The sequence below is a fragment of the Sinocyclocheilus rhinocerous genome, unplaced genomic scaffold (genome assembly GCF_001515625.1).
Source record: "Sinocyclocheilus rhinocerous isolate Xijiao unplaced genomic scaffold, SAMN03320098_v1.1 scaffold789, whole genome shotgun sequence".
Lineage (NCBI taxonomy): Eukaryota > Metazoa > Chordata > Actinopteri > Cypriniformes > Cyprinidae > Sinocyclocheilus > Sinocyclocheilus rhinocerous.
In genome coordinates, this window is record NW_015667306.1 from 2,000,225 (window position 1) to 2,021,118 (window position 20,894).

Sequence of the window (20,894 nt, forward strand, 5' to 3'; positions counted from 1 at the left end):
CGATAGCTGCTTGCATCTCTGCATGTCTAACAGACATTTCTTGCTGAATGAAGTACCATCACCTTCAATTCAACCTTGCCAAGACAGAACTGCTTGTGGTTCCATCAAACCCATTGTTTCATCACATTTCACCATCCAGTTAGGCACATCAATCATAACTCCTTCAAAAAGAGCAAGAAACCTTGGAGTTATGATTGATGATCAGCTGACTTTCTCAGACCACATTGCTAAAACTGCCCGGTCCTGCAGATTTGCTTTATTCAACATCAAGAAGATCAGGCCCTTTCTTTCCACCTCTGTTTATCAATTTGCACTGGCTACCAATAGATGCAAGAATTCAAATTCGCATTAATGTTTGCCTACAAAACCACCGCTGGCTCTGCACCCCTTTACCTAAATTCATTACTTCAGACTTATGTGCCCTCTAGAAGCAAGCATTCTGCAAGTGAACGTCGCTTTACTGTGCCATCCCAAAGAGGCACAAAATCACTTTCATGAACTTTTAAATTAAATGTTACCTCCTGGTGGAATGACCTGCCCAACTCAATCCGAGCAGCTGAGTCCTTAGCCATCTTCAAGAATCGGCTAAAACACATCTCTTCTTTCTTTATTTGACCCTCTAACTCTAGCACTCTCCATTCTAATTATATTCTTTATAAAAAATAAAAAAAACTTGCCCCTTTTAGACTTGCACTCTATTATTTGGATAGTTAATAAATAGGCTTAAATTTAAAAAGAAAATGCTTCCTCTTTATATACAGTATGTATATATTCAAGTGACAGTAGACTTTTACATTGTAATAAAAATATTTAGAATAAATCGCCTTTGGCTTGCTTAGTTGGGGACACTTGACTGATTGCCACTATTGGTAGAGAGCTGAATTGGATGATGACATCACTGAATCATCAATGAACTGACTTTAGCTGGAAAAATGTTCTTTTATCTTTTTGCATTCTTTCAATGTTTTCGTATTATTGATTATACAATTAACAAAAGCAAAAAAAGGCCTCTAACACTAGCTTCTCTATTCTTTTTCTAATTCTGTTTTTTTCTTGGATGATGACATCACTGAATCATCAATGAACTGACTTTAGCTGGAAAAATGACTGTCATTGTCTTCTTGCAATATTGACAAACTATTTTCCTGTTTGACACTGTAAAGCTGCTTTGACACAACCAGTATTGTATAAAGCGCTATACAAATAAAGGTGACTTGACTTGACTTCTTTCTATTCATCAAAGATTAAACTGTTTTCAACTGTGATAAATAATAATAAAAATGTTCTTGAGCATCTAATCAGCATATTAGAATGGTTTCTGAAGGATCATGTGACACTGAAGACTAGAGTAATGGCTGCTGAAAATTCCGTTTTGGCATCACAAAAATAAATTACATTTGAAAATATTTTAAAATCGAAAAAGTTACTGTAAGTTGTAATATTATTTCACAATATTACTGTTTTTTTGTTTTTTTTTACTGTATTTGTGATTGAATAAATTGGCATATAAGACTTTTTGCAAACCTTCAAAAACATAAAATCTTACCTAAAATCTTATCTATATCACCACATTATATTATTATATTAATTACATTACATTACATTATATAATATTATATTACTTACTCACCATCCACTCTTCACTGTCAACACTCTTAACAAGCTAAAACCTATTACCCTTGAAAGGCACCACATCCACATAAGTTATAGCCATTCACTCTCATTTCCCAAACTAGACAAGTACAAACTGTCTCTCTCCCAACGGAGTGTTAAAACTCATTCAAAAACTAACAGTGGGAACACAGCAAACTCTCTAAATGGACATATAACCTCACTCCTCTTGGCAACACAAAGTACTTTTGCAGTAAAATTCCAGTTCCACTCATAGTGTTTTTCTTCTGTAGGATGGTAGGCTAGATTTTACTGCAACCATACCGCAATATTGGCTTCATGGGAAATCCACACAACTAATACGAAGCTTTTACAAGCGTACAGAACAAGCTTTCAATGATTCAATCATGAAGTTCAGTGTCCAGGCACATTAGTGGTACGTTCATTTGCTTGTGTTTGATGACGGCAGCAGTGGGTGCAGTGTGGAAGTTGTGTGTGGTTGTAGAAGTTGTGGGACGTGATTTACTGAAAAAGAGAAAAGTGTTCTGCTCTTGGCTGGAGGAGCTGCTATATGCAGTTAAACAGTTTGAGTCTCTTTGACACGATCATTTAAATCTGCTTCATTCTTCTGTGTGGACAATTAGTAAAACTTTTAAAACATTGAGTCTAGAATTGCTCAAATCCAAGCCCAAAGTATAGGACTGTTCAGTGTTCAATCTGACTCAGACAATAACATCAATGGTTGCTACATTTCTTTCCTCAAAAAGTGCAGATGCCAAAAAGACGCTAAGTTGGTATAGCGTCAACACACCTGCCTGCAATTATCAAGCAACCCTGAACACCTTGATTAGCTGGTTCAGGTGTGTTTGATTGGGGTTGGAGTTGAAATCTGTAGGAAGGTAGTTCTCCAGGAGCAGGGTTGGAGACCCCTGTTTCAAGTCATCTTGAGGCCCACTTGAACGTTTACTGAGGCCCTCTAGTGGGCCCCGGCTCCCTGGTTGAGAACTACTGATTTGGGGGATTCACTCCGACATTTAATTAAACACAATTGTCACTTCCAAAATTTTTTCAGCGAGTATGTGGGTTTGGTACAGTGGTACTCTGCCCTGGGTTTTTGCATTCATCACATCATCAACTGGCAGTTTCATAACCCTTTCTCCACATTAGGGCTGCACGATAAATCGCATGCGATATTTAATGCGCATATAATCATCGCCAAAGACATTGCGTGTTTGGATCAGATGTTTAAATGACATCTAAGCCCTGTGCTTTTCTTAATTCAGCTAATGAAAAAACATGTAATGGGGAGAAATGTTTTAAGAAATAAAATGCAGCATGCGGACATAAATCCACACACGTGTTCTTTATCTGACTTTAGGCCATGCAGCTCTGATAAAATCCCAGAAAATGGTCTGGTGAAGTCTGTAAATAAGATAAGAGTTGCACACATATGGCCATATAGTCAGTGATAAAGACCAGCCATTGTACCCTCAGCCTTTCTTGGTGAGCCCCCTACAATAGCAGAGCAATGCATCTTTGTGTCCAGACAGCAAATGAGAAAAGAAAATGCATGGCTTTAAACCTGTGATCAAAAACGGCATATCAATTAACACAGTATAGATAACAGAGCACTATTTTTTGTTTTGAAAATAATTCTCTTATGCTCAGAAAATCTGCAATTATTCGATCAAAATACAGTAAAAACAGTAATATTGCAAACTATTATTACAATTTAAAATAACTCTTTTCTATTTTAATATATTTTAAAATGTAATTTATTCCTTGTGATGGCAAAGCTGAACTTTCAGCATCATTACTCCAGTCTTCAGTGTCTGATGTTTCTTCAGAAATCATTCTAATATGCTGATTTGGTGCTCAAGAAACATTTATTATTATTATCAGTCTTAATATTGTGGTATACTGTGCTACTTTTTTTTCAGGATTCTTTGACGAAGCGATTTATTTGAAATTCAGTACAAATCAATTGTTACATTATAAATTGCCTTTACTGTCACTTTTTGATTTAGTAAACTTTTGAACAGTTATGTACATGGCCTTTATGTAACCATGCAACCAACGAAACACCACTTTTTTTTGTGGGGAAGTCGTGGCCTAATGGTTAGAGAGTCGGACTCGGCGTCCTCATGAGATTTTATGGCATACAAGACAAAAAATGTTTAGTAAAACATTAAAACAATTGAGATATGGAAAAACAGAATCCGTATATCTAAACATTAATTTGAGCAGTTTAAGTTAAAGGGGTCATATGATGCTTTTTTAAAGATCATTATTCTGTCGCATCATATGACCCCTTTAACAAAAATGAAATGTGACTTATTACGGCAGAATTATTGAATAAAAACAATGTAAAATCCACCACACCTGATCATACAATGAGGCTTCAATCCTTCCACTGCAGCTGAGTTCTGATGAAACTTCTCTGTAATACAAAGCAACGTCCCCAATACAAATATCACACACTCATTTGGAATTCCGTCCCTGTGGTTTGTTGTAAGTGCTCAGGGCACCTCAGGTTTCTTATTTATCCATTTTTTTAATTTGTGTCATATAAACACAAACAGATTAGATAATAGAGACGAGGGAGCGTGGGATTAATTTTGAAGGGCTCATTAGCACGTGGCTAGTCTAGGATAATTAGGTTTAGTTTTTTCCCCACGGCCTCTAGTCATATTGCAGTGTGGCAGCTGCTTTTACAAGTCCCCCATTCTCTGCCTGATAAGTGGCTGTCAATCAAACAGGCCTGAGTTTGGTAGCGTAACATCTGCGACCGTGGCTGCATCCTGAGTGATCCATAGCAACAGCATCCAGTGTCTGGATCACAGGCCTCTGAAACGCCCTCTTCAGGCATCAGAATTATGCTGTACTAGAATAAAACTACAGTAAAGGCCCGTTCACACCAAGAACGATAACTATAAAGATAACTATATTAGCGTCCACACCAGCGGACGATATCGTCTGTTTATTCCATGCCCATACTCGTCTGCCGCTTTAAATTCTTGAGCTCGTTATAGCAGGATTGATTCTGATTGGCTGTCAATGTTTTTATCACTCATCAGCTGGAAAAAAAATCGTTCTGAAAGTGATTCCAACGATATCGTTTCTCTGTGCCTTTATCGTTATAGCTGTGGTGTGGACTCTGCTATTCTTTAACATTGAGAACGATTTTTAGAACTATATCTTTATCGTTATCGTCCTTGGTGTGAACAGGCCTCAACAGTGGGTCAGAGAAACACGGACCTTATGTAAAAAGAAACATTTTCATATTTAAGTATTATTATTTTAAATAATATTATTAACTGCATTCAGTTTTGCATATAATTGCATTCATAAATTTTTCCACAAGTTGGTAAATTGGGGGCTGCAAAGGTATGAATGGAAGTGAAAAAAATATTGTATTTGTATCATTAAGAAAAATGTATTTTAAGGACAATAATGTTTAACTAAATAATTTTTTACCAACTTAACAACTGTCCTCCAGATAATATTCTAATAATTTGCTGAGAATATATAACTGACTATATTTTAGGAAGGGCTTCACTTGCAACAGAACCGTCATATTAGGGAAGATGAAGACATTCATGTCAATTATAATCCTGTCATGTTTCACAGAGCATGGTATCTATTTTATTGAAGGTTTTGAAAACTACAGTTAACAGCAGGTCAAGGGTAAAGCAGAACAAAACTGCATCTTCGAACATGAACAAAAAGGTATCAACTTTTTATGTCACCAGATATGAAAAAACATAATATAAATCTAATATTATTTGCAGACTGATTAGTAAGACACTTGCTAAAGTGCAAATAAAAATATTTCAGCACATTTCAGCACATTCCACACAGTCAAATACAGTATAGCAAAATTGTCCTTTTCTGTTAACATTTACACTATTCCACATTTGTGACATAAAAGCCGAGTTGAATAACTAGACTTGACTAAAGTAAACTTTCAATTAATAGTTCCTATCTGAGAACCCTAATGAGGTCCAGAGTGATCCGATTCCTCTGAAGATCCACATTCATGACCCGTACCTCTACCCGTTCACCGGGGCCAAGAGCTAGGCTTCTTCGCCGCTGGTCAACAGGCAGTTTATCCGGAGTGATGAAACGCTTTGGGATGAGACCAGAACGTCCGACTCCAATGTCCACAAAGGCTCCAAATAAAGCAGTGTTTGTTACACGGCCCGTTAGCACCATTCCATCATGCAGGTCATTCATGGACACAATTTCCCGCTTGAAATCTGCCTGCTCAAAATCTATTGAGAAAAAAAAAAAGAGAGAAAATAATTAAGGTAAAGGTGTGGAATTCGTGTGACCAACTTCAACATGAGCAAAATGTGGGTGGGGAGTTTTTTTTTGCCTTCGTACAAAAAACACAAACTTGGATTCCTATTGAAATTACTGGAATTTGCTAAATTTCACCAAGCAACGGTCAATGTCACTGCACCATTAGAAACAAAGATGGAAAGAAGGAATGATAGAATGTTTAAACAGATTTTGTCTTTTTCCAGAGACTAAGATTGACATTAGTCTCCTTCCCTTCAAATCTTAAGCACCCTCCTCCAAACTGATCCAAGAACTCCAAAGCTAGACATTAGAAACAAGCTTCAGTTAATAGTTTAAAACAAATAGAATTACCAGGCCTCTCAAACCTCTTCTTTCCGAGTCCATTTTGCCTGTTTTTTGGGTGATTTTCTTTGGGAGGTGCTTTTTACATAAACATGGCCTCTCAGCAGGCTCTGCAGTCCAGGAAACATTCATCTCTGATTATTCTTATCCGGGACACCTTACCTAGAGCACTGCTCACATGGCAGTTATTTATACAGCTGGCTACAGAGCAGAACCCATCAGGCTTCCACCCAGGGGAAGTGAGCCTGCAGCCTTCTGATGAGAAAGCTAGTGTCCTATCTAGTGCACGACACTGAGGTGCCATCTCATCATCTGGAGTCTCCTGCAACCATCTCTGCTAAAGGTCTTGATTAAAATGTATAAAAAATGTTTTTGTGGCATTTTCAGATTAATTTATTATAGTTTTTCCTCCACAAGAGTCCTAATTCAACTTCAACCAACACTGTCATCATCTTTTCAAATACAAAAATTAAACCCCCTCCCGTTCCCAAAGAAAACCTTTCTCTGCATGTAATGAACTCTGCTCCCCAACCCTGAAAACACGTTAAGACATTCATCTCAATTATAATCCTGTCACCTTTAATGAAACATAACATTTACTATCAACACCCGCAGAAGGAAAACAATGTCTTCTCAGATGTCTGGACTTAACATTAAAACCAGAAGAGGCGTTTGTTGTTTGGTCGTTTTTATTCACTTGGAGAGTCACTGGGGGATTTTAGCACTGAAATCAAGGCTACTCTGCTTTCCTCTTTTCGCATCTTTCTCTCTCATTAATGATATATCTGTCGGCAGGTCTGCTTTAATAATGCGGGTCTTCCCCAAAATTATGCGGCAAGACTTCAAAAGCCTGGAGCGCCGCCCAGTCATCTCACAGACGAGAGACGGACTCAAGGGAGACAGGAGGAGAATCGTTATATGGGAGGGAGGAAAAGAGAGCGAGATGCCAGCATTGTCTGTGATCTGTGCACCGGCCATGTTGAGAAAGTACTTTAATACTTTGGTTTGTGCTGTGCTAAACTGATTTCAAAACCTTCATCTGTGTAGAAACTTGAAGTACAGTAAACTTCTGCTATGAAATGTTGCCAACGGCTACTTTTCGAACCACATCATAGAAAATTTTAAACGTTCATGCGCTGAGTTTACATGTGCCTGTCTGTCTGTATGTGTAGAGTCATCCTACATGTACATTTCTTAAAGCAACAAAACAAAAAATGAAAATTCATCATTTACTTAGCTGTTTGACAAATATATATGATCTACCTTCTTTTGTGGAATACAAAAGGAGATATTTATATTAGACTGGCCAAGCAGCACACAGAAACGTGTTGTCATCCTGACCTCATGAGAAAACGATTTGAGTTGCCCATTTCATTTGAATTCATTCAAAATTATGATATTTCTAGAAAAAATGCATGCAAAAAAAAAAAGAAGAAAAAAAAAACTAAAACTATCCCTTGGCTCGTACGAAAACAACAAATTCACCCAATTTAAAAAATGTTATGGGTTGCCATGAAAGTATGTTGGAAAAGCTGCCCAGACATTCAGCAAAACTTCTGCAGTAAGACAGTAAGTCAATGAGTCTGTAATTGCATGAGGGTGAGTAAATAATAAACTTTCATTTTTTGGTGAACAACAACAAGGATTTTTATTTTCTGCTGAGACAGTAGTTTTGATTTTTCACTGGACCCAACACAAAAGAATAATACATTTTAATTTTTGGAAATGTATTTTATACTTGCTAGAAATATATATATAGTTCTTTTTTTCACTGAAATCTTTTTTCTTTTGCAATTTGCAACAAGCTGGAAATTTCACAGCTATAATGTAACTCCATAAATCCATAAACACTTTTGCTGAACAATGATGACATAAGATGCAAAACAAAACTCAATGGTCTCTATTGTTAAGCAATCTTACTAAAGACTATCATAAGCCATTTTCACAGTTTCAACAAAACATAATCTATATTAGTCAGATAGATAACATTATCCTGGCGACAAATCAGCAGTTTTCAAGAAAATTAATGTACAAAATTAACAAATGTGATTGTGGCAACACAGCACTGGCCCAAAAAGTGCAAGAGTTACAGTGGGTACGGAAAGTATTCAGACCCCCTTAAATTTTTCACTCGTCCCGGGCCAGTGGGTAATCTTTATTGATGAGTCCTGCAATTATCTTGAGATACAAATATTATTCTGTCCTGTATGTATAGGAAAAAGAGAGGGCACATCATAGATCATAGATTCTTACCCTGACGAATGTCAAAGCCAGGTGGCTGAGTGAGTCCATCCACAATGAGCTGAAGAGTCTCAGGTGTGGTGTCCAGAGATTTGTCCAAGACATCCAGACCTCTGTTCTTAACACTGCTCTCAATACTCTGCCTGAGCACAGCACTGCCCATCTGATCCAAACTGCCACCTATTTGAGACAAAAACCTGAATGAAGAGAGCAAGAAGAGAAAATTACTTTCTTGACAAGTGGAGAAACAAATTTAAGTGCATTTTATCAGTTTTTAAGGAGATTTCGTGTAACACCTGCAAACTTTATTTCTTATTCAGAAACACTCCACATACTGTGTTAACACTGTGTTAAAGTTGTGGGGGAAGTCGCACTCATCATTAAGGCAGTGAGGTGTGTTGAGGTCCATGGGAGGTGGTGTCTTAAAGAATGGCTTTTTAATAGCCCTTCTCAGAGCCCAGTGCACGTGGAGGAACTCCCCTGACACTAGCGAGGAGCCTGAAGGCCGACACACGGAGTGGAGCAAAGACTGGGAGAGGAGGTAGATAGGGGAGGTGAGACTAATTATGCCCTAAATCTTGATTTCTAGAGTCCCAGAGATGAAGACTCTGTCTCCCTCTATAAATCTAACCGCCTTGTGAGCACCATACATAAAAGGAAAAGTTTAGTGCTGAGGCTTGAGCAGTGAAGCAGGAACACAGACCAAACACAGCCAGCAAAAAAGATCTACACATGGCCTATTACTTGGCACAGCCCATAAGCTCTGGCTCAGGATGAGCATATTAATTCATGATGTGATCATGAACTGCAAGACTGAGACACTGGTTAACCTTCAGCTTCATACTGTGCTGCAGAGTAGGTCTGTTAGGACCATTTACTGCAAATCGAAAAATGACCACAATATGTAAATATACAGCATACTGTGTGTATGGATGGCAATCTTTAGGCAAATAATTATTCGATTTTGGAGTTGCACTGAAATTAATTAAAAATAAATAAATAAATAAACGCCCAGTGGTGACACTTCCAGATTCTCCAGATGCCTCCAAAAAGAACAGCTTTATATTAGTGCTTTACTATTAAGTATAAAACAAAAACAAAACATTGGTTTTGGAACCCTTATGTGACATTTCTTTCCATCTTTAATGCCACATCTCTCAGGGTAAAGAGTTTTATATATATATATATATATATACACACACACACACAAGTTTGAGGGTGTTCAAAAACCTGTAACACATCTGTCAATACTAAATGTTCACATACTCAAAGTTGATTTTTGAAAAAAAATTGTCAGTGGTTCAAAAGGAACCCATGTATATTTCTTCACCACAGATCATAAGTATCCCTTCATAATTGTTAAAAAATATTATGACATTATTTACGTACTTAACAGATTGAATCACAGCTCTGCTCATACTCATCACAAAAAAATACCTGCTTAAAGAACCTGGAATGTGTAACAAAAATTATAGATTTTTTTTTATTAATAAAAAAAAATATTTTTAAATAAATTAATTCATTATTGCATATTGCAATTACTGAAACAGTGTGCCTAACATTTTCAGACTGCATGACATTTGTCTGTGATGTTTTGTCCTATGTTTGCTTGCTCAATAAATAAAATTATGAATAATTAGATTAGAATTCCAAAAGATTTTCTTAACCATAAGAACCATGACCATAAGAAATGTTCCCACAGTAAAATTATGACAAATACCAATAAACCAATTAATATTATTTTTGTACTATGGTCAAAAATTGTTAAATGATCGATACAAAAATTCTATACAATTCTGTCTAAATAAAAATAAGAAAATGCTAAATTGAATAAAGTGAATTTAGGTATCACAACATTATAATATTGCTTGTGTAATTGTCATCATTTGTAAGTTGCTTTAAATGTAAATATAACACATATTGATAAAAGGTCAGTCCATAATTCCTCAATTTGTCTTCATAAAATCACAAAGTTAGTGCCTAAATATTGTTCTCTCATCAGAGCACAGTTGCAATGAGTGATATAACCTCTACAAGGACACACACATTTCCTGGAGTGTGCAATAAGCCTGTATCATGGGGTCAAGCTGTCCAGAGGTGGCTGTGGAATGCTGGGGTCCTGGGCATTACAGGAATGTGAGTTTTGGCAAGAGAAGGGCAAATCTGCTGAGCCAGCTTGCTGATGGATGGCCGTCGCCGTGACAGCCTGACGCCAGCGCAGCTGTCCTCTATGTGACTGACAGGGCAGGTGGGTTCAAGCCCCACCCATTTCCTGCTGCAGACAGAGGGCTTGACAGCAACAGTGACAGGCAAATCTACTCACACTCGCTCTATTGTATTTACCCACACAATTTCACACTGTCTGAGCTCACAAACAGATACACAGCACTAATACACATACATACTGATCATTACTCCTTCTCGACTCGAAAAAGTGTACGCTTGACAGGAGGGATGCTGGTAGGGTGTCATTTTAAACTGTGTGTGTCCAAACATCGACAATAATTCCTGAAGATTTACTTATCTTGTCTAGGTACTATAAAATATTATCAAATAATTAAATGCAGTTTAACAAGGGATTTGAAACCAGAATTTCTATAGGTTAGTAGATTTTTACAGTTTCTAAAAAAAATGAAAATGATGCCTTTCCTGTCTAAAAAAAACAATAGGTGTCATTTACATAACATTCAAACTAAATATATTTCAAATTTCCCCAAAAGAAAAAACCGTAGGAACAACTGAAATCACATGTACAGAAAAATCACATACTCTGGGTGGCCTTATAAAAGCATTTAGATAAAATTTTATATATAGATACTTCTCTTTATACAATACTTTTCATCATATACAGTAAAAGAGTAAGAACAAGTGTTTTATGGCTGCCTCTGCATAAAAATGCAAATAAAGGCATGTATAGCTGGTTAATGAGAGATTGCATCTTTAGATTGCATATGTTTGCTGAGAGTGATGAAAGGTTGTAAAAGAGAAGTTGTGAAGAATATGGAGACAGTTTGGGCATGTTTTATGCAAATAAATGACCTCCAGATTCATTCATATTACAGTAATCATTAAAATTAGTTTAAGAAAAAATTAATGTACGTACGCATGTGTTGTGACTTAGTTGATTTTTTTTAGTGAGAAACTCATCTGTACATATAAATTCCAAATAATTCTACACAATTATTAAGAAATGAGACCCAATGATAAGATGTAGTGGTCACCAAAGCTATGTGCTTTGCTATGTGGTTGCTAGGGTGCTCTAGGTTGTTGCTAGGGTGTTGCAATGCAGTTGCAATGGTGTTCTGGGTGGCTGTTAGCGAGTTGCTAGGTGTTTCTTTAATTCAAAAGAATTGAATCCAACCCCCCAAAAATATGTTCTAAATATGGCTGGTGATAGGTGACGTTTTATAGTCCACCAGGTGAAAAGTAGGCCTAACAACATACCTCTCCTCAAGCTGCACGATTCAAGTTATCATACCTTAACAAAAACACTGTGGGATGAGTTATGCATCAAAGTTTTCTAAGAGTTAAACCTGCTAAGAACAAACCAAAACCCAGACATTTTCAATACTATGAACACACAGAAGTGCAATGCCAAAAGCTGCCTTTCTTGCTCACTTTGAAACATCTAACAGTTCTAGAGCAGAACTAGATCTAGTGAAACAAAAAAAAATCATAGGCTCTGTTGGGCCTTTGAGTTATGAGGCGATGAAAATGCAAAGAGTAACAGAAACGCATGCACACACTGCAGATGAATTCCAGCTTGTCTCTCAAGTAAAAGATTTGATGAAAGAACTGCAGAACCGAGTCATTCAAGTGACACTGAATATTCTGCAGCCTCCACAGCACTAATGGTAAGAAATATCAAATGTTTTTTTTTTTTTAAAGAAATCTCTTATGCTCAACAATGTTGCATTTATTTTATTTGATCAAAAATACATTAAAAACAGCAACAATGTGAAATATTATTACAATTTAAAATAACTGTTTTCTATTTAAATATATATTTTAAAATCCAATTAAACATGCTAATAGGCTGATTTGAAACATGGACATCAAGAAACATCTCTTATTATTAGATACTGAAATCAGCTGTGCTGCTTAATATTTTTATACAAACCGTGATACATTCATTTAGAATTCTTTGAAATAGGTTTTTTTTTTTGTAACAATGTAAAAATATTTACTGTGATTTTTGATCAATTCATTGCATAATAAGCTACTTTTATTATTAATTCATGTTTGTTCATAAAATAATCTTCATTAATACAAGTTCAAATGTTAAGCATGTATTAGTATATGTATTTATATATAATATATATAATTAACATTAACCTAGATTAATAAATGCTGTAAAGTAGTGCTTATCGTTTATGCATTAAGTCACACTAACAAATTAAACCTTATTGTAAAGTGTTACCAAATTAACACTGTATACAATGACAAAACTAAAGACACATCTACTGCAAACAAATCACCAAAAATCCTATTCCAGATTAGATCACCATATGGTGAATGTTAATAATGATACAAAAAAACAGAACCAAATTTCCAGTGGAAAATTAACTGAAAAGTCAGACAAAAGCATGTGTCCTGACAACACCTGCTTGTAAATGACTTTCACACATATACCTGTGCGTCTACCAATTTCAACAAATTACTCAAGCACTCATATTGCCCAATGGCAACTACCCATCATTCTCCACTGGTCCTGCACAGATTTCCGTGATGTTGGTCAGGGACACCGTGCTTCCCTCCAGCTGTCCCTCTGGAGCGCCAGAGTTGGCACAAGGACAGACTAGAGATGGAGAGGGAGAGAGAGAGAGAGAGGAGTTTTCAGAGCTGAACTCTGAGTGATTTATGAACAGTTACAGTGTGAGTGTGGCGGTGGTGGACGATTGGCCCAAGGGCTCAGGTTTCTGGAGGGGGTCTCAGCTGGGCTTATGTTACCCTCTGGTGTGTTAGTGTTTAGGGGGTACCAGTGCTCCTGCTCTTTTGGATTCAGAAGAGTGGAGTCGGCCATATCCTCCGGGCATAATGAAAAGCAGCTCCGCCGAGGAGCGTTGTGGAGGAGACCTCTGTTCCACACACCGTAAGCTACTGGGTGGGCCTACAAATAGAGGCTATCCAGACACAATGAGGCTGCTTTAGTGTGTGGTCCCCTTAGCAGTAACCCTGAAGTTAATTCGTTATCATCAGTGAATGTAAGAAATTTGATATCAACCCTCCGATGATTCAGTGACTGAGAAAAATGAGTTACTAATGCTGCACTGAAGATGATGAAGAGCTATTCACTTCCTCAGACTCACTTGGCAACGTTCGTAATGCCAGAATGGATATGTGTGTTGCTTGGTTTTTGAAGACAGAGAAATGTACTCAAAGGAATAGTTCACCAAATAACGAAAATTGTCATAATTTATCTTAAACTTGATGTGACATCTAAAAACAGCACAATTGATTTAAAAGCTACAGAGACTAAGATTTTCAGAGGTCTGTTCCTCACACAAAGCTATCATATGACTTCAGAAGACTTAGAACAGTGCAACAGTCATATGGAGCACTTTTATGGTGCTTTTTTGTCATTTTGGAACTTGACAGCACCCGTCCTCATTTACTTTCATTATATGAAAGAGAGTGGCCAGGATATTCTTAAAAAGATCTTCTTTTGTGTTCCACAGAAGAAAGTCACAGGGGTATGAAATGACATGAGGACAAGCAAATAATGACAGAATTTTTATATTTGGGTGAAATATTTCTATACGTCACTACCGGGGCTGTTACAATATTTTCTTTACATGATTATATGATAAAATAATGATATTATTGCATTAACTACAGAAATTTTGAAGAAAAAAAAAACTGCTACGAGTTAAATTCATCTTTACCTTTGTTTATTTTGTGTTTTTGAGTTTATTAGGAGTGTAGGAAAGTGGAGAGAGAGTACATGTACTTTTATTATGCCGCTATCTGCTGTGTCTGTGTAATCTGTTTGAGCCGCCAGCTAAAAGGATGTTAATTCCAGTTTGTTCGTGGTGATTGTGATTGCTGCAGATGTTATATCAAGGTGTTAGTCACTGAACACATAACAATCTAAATCTTTGACTGTACATCTATGGCCCTACCTTTGTCTGCCAATACAAAGTATAAAGCTGATCATCCTCATTATTTGTGCTGGCACCCAGAGGGGGTTTACTCATCCAGTAACAATTTTTTTTTTTGCGTATCGTTAGCAAACTATGGCCTAAGCTCTGTCGTTACCAACATAGTTCAATAATGTTTCCCGAAACTTCACAAACAGCATCACAAACTTACGTGGTTGGAATTACAGCTCTTGACACGTTTCAATCTATGATGTTTAATCTAATCTATCTAATATATTTCTAACATAATCAATGTATTTCTAATCAATCTAATATATTTAATAATATATATTTTAGCATGTTAACAATCAGCATGGCTTTTGAAGAGTGCCCACGTGCATAAATGTGTAAGGAAATGGCAGAGTCAAATAACATCAAATAAAGCAAAACGACAGGCAACAAAAAATAGTGAAGTAATTATCAGGTGCCATGTTCGTTACAGCGCCGTCTCGGAGATCTCAAATCAATTAATTAGTAGAAGTTATTACTCCACCACCTGCGCATGACATCATTAACGACATATTGTTGAAACCATAGATATATATCTCATCTGTAAAAGGTCATCCCATTTCTTCGGGAATTTAAATCTCAGGAAAAGTCGTGACTAGTTGGTTCGTTTCTCCAACATACTGCGGTAGTCAATTTGCGAGTTAGGTCGTTGTATGGGAAACATATTCCATATGGTTACTGGCACTTGATTATTTAAGATATTATCATGTGGGATTAACACAATATCAATATTTAATGTTGTAAATATCATGCTCACCCCTTCATACTCTCGCAAATTATTGAAGAACAAAGAAAGCACTATCAGTTATTGGCTATAATAAAATGGCACTTCACAGAAACTGGTCAAATGAATGTGAGTTTATTTTGGTAGGAGGCTCCAATTAGAGCTCACATCAACCTTTGTTTCACAGCTAATACTTAAATACTAGAGATGGTCCATCAGGGGGTCAGCGCTACATATTGTGAATGCACATTGTGTGTGTATGAGTGGGAAGTGGTGGGGCTAAGGGTATCAAGTTCATCACATTAGAGCAACATGATCCGCCATTACCGTCCGCTGGCCCACGCTTCGCCAAGAGCCCGACGTGCAACGAAATCCCTCACGAAATGGAGGAAGACAAGCAGCATGTTTTCAAAAGCACAATGTGTGACTGATTTAAGGCACTTCCTGTCCTGACTTCACAAATATTAAGCGCAAACCAGTCACTGATGCAAAGAGGGGCGTATTTTCATTTCATTTCTATTCTCATTAACTGCTGCATTCATATAAATGAGAACGAGAGAGGAAGTGAAAAGGGCTGTCCAATAATTTGCAAAGAGAAAGAGAATGAGCTGGTGAAACGGAGGACAAGAGTGATGAACCCAGTGCATAAATGGGTTACAGATTGTTGGGAATATGTTAAGCTTGTCATCATCATTATAAAGACATCGCTCAGACGGTTCTGCTCGCATCATTAGCCTTATGATTCCAGCCCTGGCTGAAGATCGCAACATATTTGATAGAATTTATTAGCAATACCCAGAATTCCTCCCAAGCCCCCTAAAACCCTTGTTAAAGTCCGCTACATTAGCTGGGTGCTACATTACCAACTCAGCACTGCTGGTGGCCATGTTTAATCAAATCCTGTTACTCCAAGAAAAATATGCATGGGCTCATGATGACAATTGGAGTGGAGCAACATCCATTAGCACAGCATTTGGTAACGATAGAGAATGGTGATAATACAGGGGACTACAAGGGAGGCTTTTCTGCCTGGTTTAGTCGGAAATGAAGCCTAACAGAGAGAAATGAAAACAAACAAAAGGGGAGGAGAGGAGGGAGGATATAACAGGGTGATTATTCCCCCACTCCATGCCCCTAAGTGGCTTTATTAGACCTCTGACCCTAAAAAGCACCTCTGACGACAGATAAGGCAAAAAAGGAGTGGATGGAAAAGCATATGATTCACACATGCATATTGTGGCGAGTATCCCGAGTCCAGATTAGCGTCGCCCTGGAAACGCCGCTGCCACACTGATCACCGACGCACAACACCTGTGCGTGATGAGTGGCGCACCTGGAGCTCGTTCCCGCTGGCCTTAAAAGCCAGGAGAAGAGACACCAGCGGGAAGGCACCCCGGAGCTCCAGGCGACATTAATGCTTGTTTCTCCTTGTTCACAGAATCCGAAGGCACCCTGGGAGAGGGATCTGCACCACGGCACTTCACCCCACGAGCACCACGCTGAGACGGGCACCGAGCACCATTCATCAGAGCACGTGTGATCAGTGTGTGGGCAAATAAATCACCCTCCGGGGCTCTTTCGATCAGTACCGAGTCTGTGTTCTCATTCACCCCGCGACAATATACAGAGGTGTCCACAAGTCTCAGACCACCAGTGGAGGCATGTTCAATTTTAAATCTATTTAATCTATATTAATTTTTACATTTTGTTAAATATTCAATTTATTATTATGCATATAATATAATTCTATTTAAATAATATATTAATCATTAAAATTCTATTGATTTAATAAACAATATTGATTATTTATATAAGATTTTTTTTACAATATACAATTTTATAAAATTTATATGAAATATACAATTTTGTAATGAAAATGTGTATTAAATTACAAACAAAATACAAATAGAATATTATACATAATACTACTAATCCAATTTTATACACATTTATTATAAATTATATTGTATACAGATAATTATAATATAAATTATATATAATTGACATAATTAGAATAATATCAATACAATAATATCAATATAAATTTGCTTTTACATGTGATTAGTGGCCTACAAATGGTACAGAATCTTCAATTTCCTCTTCATTTTAAAGGGGTCATATGATGCTTTTTTATCCTTTTCCTTTTTTTTTTCTTCTTTCAACTAGATTTTGGAACCTACAATGCAACTCAAAACATTATGTATACATTCACATCTACTTTGTGTTGTCTGAAACTTCAATAAAAGTTATCCTGTCCGCAACATTCAGTGACTGAATTGCAAATTAATGGAAACTGATACTTCTTCCCTGTACTTAATAAACTCATATAACAAAATAAAGTGCTCTCTTCAGTTAATAACTCGTCACTACATAGAGTTCCATCTTTACTGATCAGCTTTCCACCTTTCTTTTTCTTCTTTCTCTATAGTTGGGACTTACAAGATGCACACTATAACTGAAGGTGAAAAATATACCAGCTAAACTTTGGAGGCTGTAATAAAGGCAAGCATTAATGGGTTACTGTGTGTAGTCTTTGAGGTACTGAGGTCTAATGACTCTTCTTCCAGACTTTGTTGTAGTAACCACAGGAGTGTCTTTACTTGATTTTAAGCCTGTCACTTTGACTCTGAATTCCTCAGTTGGCTGTTTGATCTGTAATTTCTTCACTCCTGTGGCCCTGTCGTTCCTGAGGTGTCGCAGATTCCTCAGAATGTTCCCTGAATCTAGCTGGACGGCATAAGATCTGTAGTCCACATGTTTCACAACTGTGCCTTTGAGATAACAACATCCGGGATACCGTGTCTTGCGAAGTGGGCTTTCAGCTTGTGAATGACAGTGGTGGATTGTGTGTCAGGTAAATAGTCAAACTCCCAGAAATTAGAGAGATAATCAACGGTGATCAGGTAATTTCTTTTGTCTAAAGTGAATATATCTGTTCCCACCTTAGACCATGGGTTGCTGGGAAGTTCGTGAGGCCACAAAGTCTCCTTCTGCTGTTTCACACCATAGCCCTACAGATGTCACACTTTTCTATGAATGTCTTTATCTGTTCATTCATCCCCAACCAATAAACACATTCTCTTGCACGTCTTAAGCATCCCTCTATGCCCAAATGTGACGAGTGAATGCGCTGAACTATGTCATAGACGATGGCCAAACATTCCTTTTCTATCTGGGCATACCCCCTTTCTGTCTGAGTTAGTGCCCTGCTTCCATACGCAATTGGTGCCCCCTCCTGAAGTAAAGCGGCTCCTAAGCCTGTCTCAGATGCGTCACACTGAAGTGTCAGTGGTTCATCTGGGTTGTAATATTTGAGTATTGGTGCTTTGGTGATGGCATCTTTGAGCCGTGTGAATGCTCTCTCATGCGCATCTGACCATTCCCAGATTGTGTCTTTATGGGTAAGCTGCCTCAGTATCTCACATCCATCTGACAGGTGATCACAGAATTTTGAGAGATAGTTGATCTCTATGCCCGAAGGGGGCGAGTGAATGCGCTGAACTATGTCACCTCTGAGTGTGTCTGGGATTACAACTCTCTCCCCCCTGAAGACAATTCCACTCTGCGCACTCAGTTCCTCTTGAAAAGAATGGTAATATGCAATGTCACTTGGCATGTCTTTCTTGTTCATTGGCCACCCCTCCTGGATTAATTTGATCAGTGTCTGTAATTTTCTGTCTTTGCTTGTTTCCTCTCTGATGGCCTGCATTCTTTCTTCTGCTATATGGACGTGCTGGACCATGTTTATGCTCTCAATCTCCATTTCTACTGAACCCTCTGATGCATATTCAGGTAAGTATGCACGGCTCAGTGTGTCGGCTAATAACATGTCCTTCCCTGGGATGTACTTGACTTCGATGTCATATCTTTGCAGTCTAAGTAACATTCTTTGCAGGCGTTTTGGGGTGCTCAGCAGTGGTTTCCTAATCGTCTATTGTCGGCAGTGGGAAGTGACATCTTTTCAGAGCTCTGTTGAGTGGTCTTGGGTCTATGCATATCCTAAGGTTTCCTGATGGCTTCCTGACAATGACAAGACTGCTAATCCATTCTGTGCTACAGTCTACTGGTGTGGTGATCCCTCTTTGTTGAAGATCACTCAGCTCTGCTTTTAGTGGTGCCATCATCGCAACAGGGACCCTTCTCTTTGGAAGTTTCACTGGAGTTATTTTTGGGTCAGCTTCGATCTTATACGCACCCTCCAAACAACCATCTCCCTGGAACACGTCAGCATAGTCTTTTTTTATTTTATCCATGCTCCACATTTCAACTTTCTCAGTCTCCTCTGTGACAATGCTGTCCACAGCCATGATGTTTTCATACTGGACTTTCACTAGGTTCATGGCTTGTACTGCCCTGCTGCCCAGTAGTGGCACTGTAGACCCCTCGTCAACAACCATGAATTCTACTCTGTACAATTTCTTGTTTCTAGGGCTTCTCAGTTTGACTTTACATTTTCCCAATGGCTGTAGTGTGCTTTTATTGTACATCACCAGCACTTTCTCAGTCTTTTCAATTTGTGTGGCTGGGTTTAACAAGTTGACAGGTATTATATTACAGCTAGCTCCACAATCTAACTGAAACTTCACCTGTTCTTTTCCTAGGAGCATGGCAGCAAAAAGTTTTGAGGGCTGTCTCGGTTTATCCTCCGTCACTGTGTTCACTGTCTCTACTGTTACACATAAGATGTCTTCATAACTTTCCTCATCTGACTCTGTGACAGCATGCACTGTCTTTCCTTTCTGCATTTTAGTTCTGCACATTGCAGCAAAATGATTGTCTTTTCCACAGTTTTTGCATTTTTTCCCATATGCAGGACATTTCTTTTTATTTCTGTCATGAATCTTCCCACAAAACTTGCAGTTTACTGTGCTTTTACCATCCTCTTTTCTCACTGCATGTTTTACTGCAAGCACTTCCTCTACCACTCGCCCTTCAATTGTTCTGTTGTTTTCTCTCGACAACTCTGTTCCCCAGCGAATTTTCCATCCGCGCTGCGCCTGAACTCTCCGCTCTCTCAACCATACTACGCAGCCTGTCTCTCGTGTTGTGTTCGCTTAATCTCCGTGCTCCCCTTCTTTAAAGAAGCACCGCTGCCACCATGTTTCATTCTATTCTCTATCATAAATAGAATGGATGATTAACGCCGATATAGTTGCGTACTCTTTATTGAACACTGTATAACCCACGGTCAGTAACACTGAGACTGTCAAACAGGAAGTCCGCCTGAGTGGCACCGAATACAGTCCGTACTGCAACAACATTCATTACAACACACGGATTGGAAATTCGGTTTATTAATCCGTGTTTATTAATCCGTGGGCACGATTTGTTAAACCGAGGGAACAGTTTAAGAATTCGTGAGTACGGTTTATAAACTGAGGGGACGGATTGCAAAACCGTCGCCAAGGATTGTTTTTTTTTCTCCTACAGGTGACTTCCCGGGCTCCGTACTACGATGAAGCTGGTATGTGTTTGTGATGTGACCCCCTCTCTCTCTCTCGCGCTCTCTCTCTCGCTCTCTC

The 20,894-nt window shown here is 38.0% G+C and overlaps 1 protein-coding gene across 1 annotated transcript in view; it reads right to left on the bottom strand.

The window, feature by feature from the left end:
* Positions 1-5,250: 5,250 nt before the first annotated feature.
* Positions 5,251-20,894, bottom strand: part of LOC107733719 (S1 RNA-binding domain-containing protein 1-like) — a 59,872-nt gene continuing 44,228 nt past the window's right edge. The window contains exons 20-21 of the mRNA XM_016545464.1: positions 8,512-8,696; positions 5,251-5,885 (exon numbers count right to left, since the gene is read on the bottom strand). Of these exons, the coding sequence (XP_016400950.1) occupies positions 5,593-5,885; positions 8,512-8,696 (478 nt within the window). The 3' untranslated portion in view covers positions 5,251-5,592. The remainder of the gene's footprint in view (positions 5,886-8,511; positions 8,697-20,894) is intronic.